At 39.2% G+C, this 7,983-nt stretch overlaps 1 protein-coding gene across 1 annotated transcript in view; it reads right to left on the reverse strand.

Annotated features, from left to right (window-relative positions):
• Nucleotides 1-197: 197 nt before the first annotated feature.
• LOC113213586 (mitogen-activated protein kinase kinase kinase 1) overlaps nt 198-7,983 on the reverse strand; it is a 22,293-nt gene continuing 14,507 nt past the window's right edge. The window contains exons 3-17 of the mRNA XM_052268624.1: nt 7,675-7,794; nt 7,300-7,563; nt 7,101-7,217; nt 6,658-7,006; nt 6,014-6,558; nt 5,715-5,918; nt 5,426-5,634; nt 5,153-5,340; nt 4,800-5,063; nt 4,251-4,698; nt 3,892-4,162; nt 3,651-3,815; nt 3,277-3,571; nt 2,913-3,187; nt 198-2,837 (exon numbers count right to left, since the gene is read on the reverse strand). Of these exons, the coding sequence (XP_052124584.1) occupies nt 2,541-2,837; nt 2,913-3,187; nt 3,277-3,571; nt 3,651-3,815; nt 3,892-4,162; nt 4,251-4,698; nt 4,800-5,063; nt 5,153-5,340; nt 5,426-5,634; nt 5,715-5,918; nt 6,014-6,558; nt 6,658-7,006; nt 7,101-7,217; nt 7,300-7,563; nt 7,675-7,794 (4,011 nt within the window). The 3' untranslated portion in view covers nt 198-2,540. The remainder of the gene's footprint in view (nt 2,838-2,912; nt 3,188-3,276; nt 3,572-3,650; nt 3,816-3,891; nt 4,163-4,250; nt 4,699-4,799; nt 5,064-5,152; nt 5,341-5,425; nt 5,635-5,714; nt 5,919-6,013; nt 6,559-6,657; nt 7,007-7,100; nt 7,218-7,299; nt 7,564-7,674; nt 7,795-7,983) is intronic.

A 7,983-nucleotide genomic window follows, 5' to 3' on the forward strand; every position in this document is an offset into this window, starting at 1 on the left:
GGGGGGGCCTTCTGTGTTCTAGTGAGTGGCCGTGGTGTTCCTACAGTACTTTTGAAATGTATTCAGTTTGGGTGAAACACTCTGACAACCTTCTTATGTGCTGAGTGTGAGCAGGGTCAACTGTCATGTTTCTCACTCCTTCATGACGAAGAATTTCGTTGAGTTTCCAGAGACTGTGAATGAATACAACCCACATATACTTTACATAAGTACTTTTATTTAGAACAATTTGTTATAACTACATCATCGTACAAAATTTAATAAAGAATAGATCCTATAAATTTTATGGCTTACATCAAACATAATTGAGTACACTGTAAACATTTTTTTGAATCTTTTAAATTTTACGACAAGACATCTGAAATATGCAATGAATGAGAGAGGGCTGAAGTTCAAAGATTTCAGTATCTAAAATTTTAAAGGCTAGCACAACATTCCATTTTTTAAGGGGCAGAAGGAGACAGCCTTGGCCCTTGTACCCCTCAGAAGTTAAGTAAGAACCTAACACTAGTTGATAAGACACGTACATATAGATGTAGTAGGTGTAGAATAAACGGACCTCACTTTATATCTCAATTTTAATGAACAAAAAATCTTCAATAACTGAGATAGAAATTGAGATTAGAAGCATAATGATTCAATTAAGTAAGCAAAAGGAACAAGCCTTGACAAATTTTTATAAAATACTTCAAAAATAAGAATTTGTTTGTTGGAATTGTTAAAAAAAGACAGTTTAAGAGTAGTTAAACAAACACTCAAAATTTGCCAATAGATAAATAATAGCTACCCGTAAACATGCCACCTGAAATTCAACTCATAGTCCATGTCAGAAGAAAAAGTAAATTAAAATGGAGGTTCCTAATACTGTCATGATAGACACTCAAACTGATTGCCAGACCATTGGATGACATATTTGTAAGCTGAGGATAAAAATATCTAAGTTTAGATAGATGAATGCTGACCAGCTACAAGATGGTTCCTCAGTGAAAAGGCACACAGGACTATATGAACAAAGTATTACTGTTAGTTCTTCTAAATATTATTATGTGACTGTTAGTCCTGCCTTAACGCTCATAGATGTCATCCACACCACACAACAAACTTGTTAAAACTTCTTGCACAAAAACAATTTGATGAAATTATGAACATTAAAAAAACAAACTCGCAGTATTTACAAGTTTTCAGATCCAAAAAAATAAAAATCACTGTAAAACCTACACAAAACATTTCTTTTGCAAAACATGTACAGTTGATACTACATGATTTTGCTTTTCTTTATAAATACACAGTGATGCACAGTTCTATTTCAGTTTGAAGAAAAATCAAAGAAAGTCAAAAGTTATAAGATTATACACAATCTTAAGAGAAATTGCAAAGCAATTTGCAAACATCATGATTTTCAAACTCAGACTAGGAATTCATTCATGTTTGCTAAAAAGGCTAAAACACTGTAATCAGAAGAACTCTGTAATGAAAGGGCTATCAGACATGAATCTTTAACCACGGGAAGATACCATTCACAATGTATGAGATCAAAGAAAAATCTCAAATGAGCAAAAAGGACAAAGAAATTATAATGACTTAAGTCTTGAGATGGAAAGAAGCACAAACTCTTCAACATAGACTTTAGAGTTACCATTTTCTTTCAACGTCAGTGAGGTGTAAATTGAATTGACTAAGTGTTTTAAATACAGACATCTATAAGCCTACATTAAATCAGATTGTGGCAATATGAAAATACTCTTAACTAAAATAAGATATTTTTTTTTTTTTTGATTTAGAATCACCTCAAAATTGAGGTACATAAAATAGAGGGCTTTCAAGCTCTGTGCCAATTTTGATATAAATAATCAAAATGACAAAGAACTTAAAACATCTTAATCTACAACATGTTATCAGTCATAACATCAGAGCTGTTTGGAAGTGAAAAATATTTCTGATGTTTGGACTTCCATGCATTCTGACTTTATAAAAACAGAATTAAAAAATACTGCTACAGAAACCAGATCTTCTAATAAATAAACTTTTTCAAGTAATGTACATCTTAAATTGTACTACTATTCCAGTAGGCCTGGGCATGACTGGCTTTGGTATGTATGACTTCAAAACTTTTCTACACTTGTTTCATATGATCATTTCAGCTGTGCAGCATAAATGTGTTCGACATTATCAAAGTTTTGTGAAATCGAGAAGTGTTTGAGATTCCTACAACTCCATTGAAAGGCTTAATTTAAATTGGTAGAAGACTTGAAAGCAACAGACAGAGAAATTTTTTCAAAGCCATAAGTACTCAATGCATATGCAAAAAATGTACTACCTACTATTTTTGTAGGAAACCAAAACCAATATGTTTTATCACTAGAATTGCAATAGAAGATAATGGCAGGTGCTGCTGTATTGCAACATTATTTTCAAACAACTTCCAGTCAAACCATACCTGACACTATTCTTAGTCATTTATTAAATTAAAACCATTGAAATGAGCTTCGTGCCAATCATTCAGGTACAGTCAATATAGTTAAAATTTTGCCAAAAAAAAATTAAATTGCTTGTACAGCTGAGAACAGAGCTGTTGATCCCTCTACATTAAACCTTGAAGAGCTATAATCAACATCTTCCGGACATGTTTCCCAACAGTAGAAACCACTGTCATAATTGCTTTCACTATTGTCATTGTTAGTAGTAGAGGCAGGTGTTGGGGTGAATGAATAGGACTGAAGGAGCATCTTGGCTGAAGGACGCAAGTCAGAATGAACTTGGAGACAGTCAAGGGCAAGTTGTCTTGCAGCTCCTTGAAGAGAATCAGGCATACGAGGAGGATCTCTACTACATGCAATCTGCAAAGACAAACATAGAATTATTAACGTTTCAGAATAAGTAAGAGATTGAGAGTGTTGCATTGCTTTCCTTACCTTGTACATAAGAGCAAGGTGATTTGATGCATTGCTTTCTCTCCAGGGAGGTCTCGTTGTTGCCATCTCTATCATACAGCACCCAACACTCCAAATGTCACATGAGCGTCCATAGTCTTCACCTCGCAGAACTTCTGGGGCCATAAAGGCAATAGTACCTAAAAGTTGCCCTTGAAATTCTCCAGAGAGAGTACGTGCTGCTTGCAGTTGAGCTGCCGTACCCAAATCTCCAATTCTGAGGTGTTTACCTGTACTATCCACAAGAAGATTTGCACCTGGAAAAAAAGGAGGGTCAAATAATAATGAAATTGAACAATCTCAATAGTCAAGAAAGAATATACAGTACACACAGAACTGTAAATACCTTTAAGGTCGCGATGCAAAATGTGCTTGTGGTGCAAGTAGCTCAAACCATTGAGGACTTGTTGGGTGTAATTTAAAATGACTCGTTCACTAAATGCTCCATATCTCTCAAGAAGACCAGATACAGATCCACCAGCCATCCATTCAACAAACATGCTAAAATGTGTAGATTGCTTTGTAGCCCCAATCATTCGTACAATGTTTTCATGACGTAAGGTCTTCAGGACTTCCAGTTCCTGCCGTACAGTATTTTCAACTCTGTCCTGCTCTTCAACAGAATTGCGACAAAATGACACCTGTTCAAGATTAGGATTTGGTTATAAAACTGCAGTTAGACCTAAAATAAATTTTAATGAAAGAAAAAAGGATACAAACCTGTTTAACTGCCATAAGAGTCCCACTTGTTATATCCCATGCTTGATAACAGGAACTGAATGCACCTCTTCCTAGGATAGGTCCTCTTACCCAATCATCTCCTTCTCTATATTGGTCACTATACTCCACAACATTGTTCTCTTTTTTGTTCAATCCCTCCATATTCTGTTAATAAAAAGATAAATCAAAATACAAAATTTATCTGTAACAAATAAAATAAAAGTATAAAATGAGAGCCAACCTTTTCATGAGGGAAGAATGCGGAATGCAAGTCTCTATATTGTGTACCACCACTGCTGTCAAAGTAATCAGAATTATCAAAGATCAATGGCACAACAATTTCTTCATCCTGTTCTTTATCTACAAGACTTTTTTCTGCTGGCGGGTGGTACAAAACAATGCTGGGATTTGCTTCCAAAGTTCCTTTCACAGGTGTACAATTTGGAGCTGACGGTGTGGCCGCTTTTGAAGGCTTTGCCCACAAGTTAGCTTCAGGGCAACAATCCTCCAGTCTAAAGTTAGGACAGAAATTTTAGAATGCCTTTCGAAATAACAGTTATAGCAGATTTGCACTGAAGACTATATCATAATAATACTCACAGACGACGTTCTAGAGAAGGTGCTACTGCAACTTCAGAGGCAGGGGATCCAACTATACATGCTGGCTTAGTTGGTAGAAGGGATATGTCATCAGTTTTGCTATTCTTCCTAAATAAATTGACCAATCGAGATCCTGAGGCTGAGGGTGTTTGTGTAGGGCCTGAACGTTTATGACTAACACCGCTTAACAAAGGTGGTGTAGGACTATGTGCACTTGATGATACTCCAATGCCAGGCAAATGTTGAAATTTGACAGGCCGCCGAGTTCTGGTTCTGCTAAGATCCAAATCTTTGGGTCTAGGAGGAGAGGTTGGAGTTGGTGCTAGCCGTAATGGTTTTGGAGGAAGTGATGGAGAATTTCCTTGGAACGAGTTTGATCTTGCTGGAGAGACATCAGACTTCAGTGGTGGTGCTTTTCGGGCCATTTGTGGAGTAGTTGTGGGAGTTGCTAAAAATTATAATTGAAAATATAAGATATATATTATCCAATACTTAAATCCGAAAATAATTTAATTCTATTAATATTAAACAATAAAGAGCTGCTCATACCATCTTTTTTGCCTGCATCACAGACAGGAGATTGTGCAGCAGGTTGTTGTAGCATTTTACGAAGCCTTGCTTGCAATGTAGGTTCTAATGTGTTGATTAACTGACATGCTCTCTGAATAGGCATTGGGTATGATACATCCATTGCGATATTAATAAGGCTAACAAATAGAAGTCTTGCTAATCTGTTGACAGTTACATGAGGACTACGGAGTGCATTTGCACAAAATTCTAGCATACTGACTAGCCTTTGACCACCAGTACCCACTACAAAATCAGACACAAAAATACAACTTGTTAGACACTATTATTAATAATATTATTATTATAACAAAGGTATTTTAGTTGCCACTTACATATTGGTGAATGGCTAGGGTGAGGAGATGTGAAGTCGCTTTGGAAAGTGTGAAGAAGGCGTTCTAGCATGACAAGCCTTCCTGCCAATGACTGCCAGTTGCTGCTTGATACCTCACCTACACCTTCTTCTAAAATGCAGCTAAGGACCAGATTAAGATTACGCCCTTCGTCCATTGAATATGATGAGCTACAAAAAAATAATTGCAGTTAGATTAAAAATGTTGCTTTTAAATGTACGTAAACATAAGGAAAAAGAAGGGGGGAGGACTCACCTTAATTGTGAGCCTATGGCAAGGTCTCCTTCTTGACCTTTTGCTAATTCCAGCAAGACATCTATACTTAGTTGAGATGTCCTCCTATTGCAGTCAGCACATTTTAACAATAAAGCTCTGACAATAGGTCGTACTAATCGTTGTAGCTCATCAGCATCACCACTTGCTCCACGACATCTTGCATGATTAAGCATTACTTGAAGACACCGCTGCAAAGTAGAGAAAAAGGTTTCAGACGAGCTCTTGGTTCTGGTTAGCATGAAATTTATGAATAAAAATGATAACTTACCACCCATGCTTCATACACTTTATAGACTGGGTCTGCTGCAAAAACAGCCATTATTCTAGCACAGCATGACAAGACACGTTGCTGGTATTCTTCATTGTCAGATAAGTGTGCAACAGAAACATCACTTTTAAGACGCCGGAAGGCTATTTCTCGTGCTTTCCAATCTCTTGAATAGAGACAACATATAAGGTCCACACCAAACACCTAAATAGAATACAAAGAATTAAATCATGGTCTTGTACAATTCAAATAATTTAAAAAAAGAATCTTTGTTCTGTTTTTAAAAATAGAAATCTTACCTTGATCCATTCTCCAGCAATACCTAGTTGTTCAGGAGGAATAGCCTCAGTGTGTGGCAGAGTGACATCTTCAGTTAAACAGGAACAAACAGATGAAGAGGAAAGGGATGGCTGCATGGAGCGATGGGTAGTCTGAGATGATGCTGACATGCCATTGCCTGTGCTCCCTCGCCTCTCATAGCTTGCCCTGGAAGGATGGCTGCAGTTGCTGATGCTTTTTCTTCCTGATTTTACTGGTGATGAGGCGACAGAGTGAGCTCTCACGTTGTGGTGTGTGTGATTGCTGCTAATAGAGTGGGTTGACATGGACGACATAGAGGGTGGACCAAAAGACATTTCACTTAAATAGGAGGCAGTCTTTTCATGGGCAGTGTGTATAGAGTTGCAGCTTGAGGAGTTCTGAGGAGAATTACTCCAAAGATGCTGAGATGAATGGGGTCTGGTGGGGGACATGGGAAGGACAGCCATTGCCGTATCTCCCTCCCATACTTGTCGGCACAGAGGGCAAAGCACTGGTTCTCCTTGATGAGAGCACTCTAGGGCCCCTGAAAGAAGAACAAGAAAAAGAGAGTTAATACAAGAAATTAAACAAAATAATAAAAAAAAGTACTTCTTCAGAAGCATAAGACTTTGTCTTTACTTACAAATTGCCATACAATGATGATGAAGTCGATTTCTACAGCCAGTATTGCAAGTCACTAAGCTTTCGCCATCCACCATATCAAGAAGACATATAGGACACAGATCTTCTTCATTCTTAATATTATTAGATGAAAGAATTGAGGTAGAGTGAACATCATTTCCAGTGTGCAAACGACTATCCTGTGTATTGGCACATGAAGGACTATTGCTGCCAAAGCCACTGCTCGCATTGCTTCCAATACTACTGGGTCCAGATTCATTACGAGAATCGTGGGATTGTGAAGGTAAGCTCATAGAGTTGTTGACTCGTAAAGTCAGCCGTTCCCTATATTTTTGGAACAAACTCTCCACCTAGAAAGTTAAAAAGTTGTAGGTGATACATTAATCCATGCACAATAGAAAAAACTTGTTTTCTTTTACTGTAGAGTAAAAAAAGAGGAATTACCTCAAAGTTCTTGAGCTCTCGAGCATATATTCTGGCATCGAGTTCAGGGATTTGGAACACACGCAACATTACAAAGAGCAGATGTAGGCAGTGGGGTCCTCTGCCGCAGCTGCAGGTCTGCACAGAAAATATAAGTCAGACGACAGTGGTCGTTACTAGAGATGCAGAGGCCGTGGTGCGTCGTCTACCCCCCACCCACCTGCGGCCCGATGACCACCCTGTACTTGTGCTCGGGGGAGTCCCCGCCGACCAGGAACGAGTTGGGGCCGGGCTGCTGTAGGAGGTAGAGCCTGGCCTGCTGCACGCGGCGCACCCGCCTGCGCACCGCCTCCAGCACGGCGGGGTCCAGCGCGCTGGGGCTGGCCGCGCGCCGCCCCCCGCCGCCCGCGCCGCCCGCGCCGCCCCCGGGGCTGGCCGCGCGCCGCGAGCCCCCGCTGCAGGTGCTGCTGGGACTCGACGGACGCTGCAATCAAAAGCAAAAATGAAATGTTAAAAAAAAATTATTAGCAAAAGAAGTGATAAAATTGTTTTTCCTCACTCTGCTACTTCTTCTTATCAACAGCTCCATACTCACCGATCTCGTTAGACTAGGCGACCGTTTGCGATTGCGGCACCCCGAGTCGGAGGACAGCGGAAGCGACGGCGGTGTCCGCGACCTTCCTTTGGGGGCGGCGGCGATCGCCACCATCTGGGTCTGCGTCACGGAGGGGAAGGGTGAGACATGGAGATGCGCGGCCCTGAAGCTCGATCCAATCTCAAGACTAGCGATTTTAATTTTTCAGAAACACATTCTTGGGATTTTTTTTTTTCAAGAACTTTAAAAAATGTCTGAATGTTTTACTTAGAAATTTGATTTATTTTAATATTTTTCTGGAAATACTTC

Source organism: Frankliniella occidentalis, unplaced genomic scaffold, assembly GCF_000697945.3.
Source record: "Frankliniella occidentalis isolate FOCC.00 unplaced genomic scaffold, Focc_3.1 Scaffold73, whole genome shotgun sequence".
NCBI classification, from domain to species: domain Eukaryota; kingdom Metazoa; phylum Arthropoda; class Insecta; order Thysanoptera; family Thripidae; genus Frankliniella; species Frankliniella occidentalis.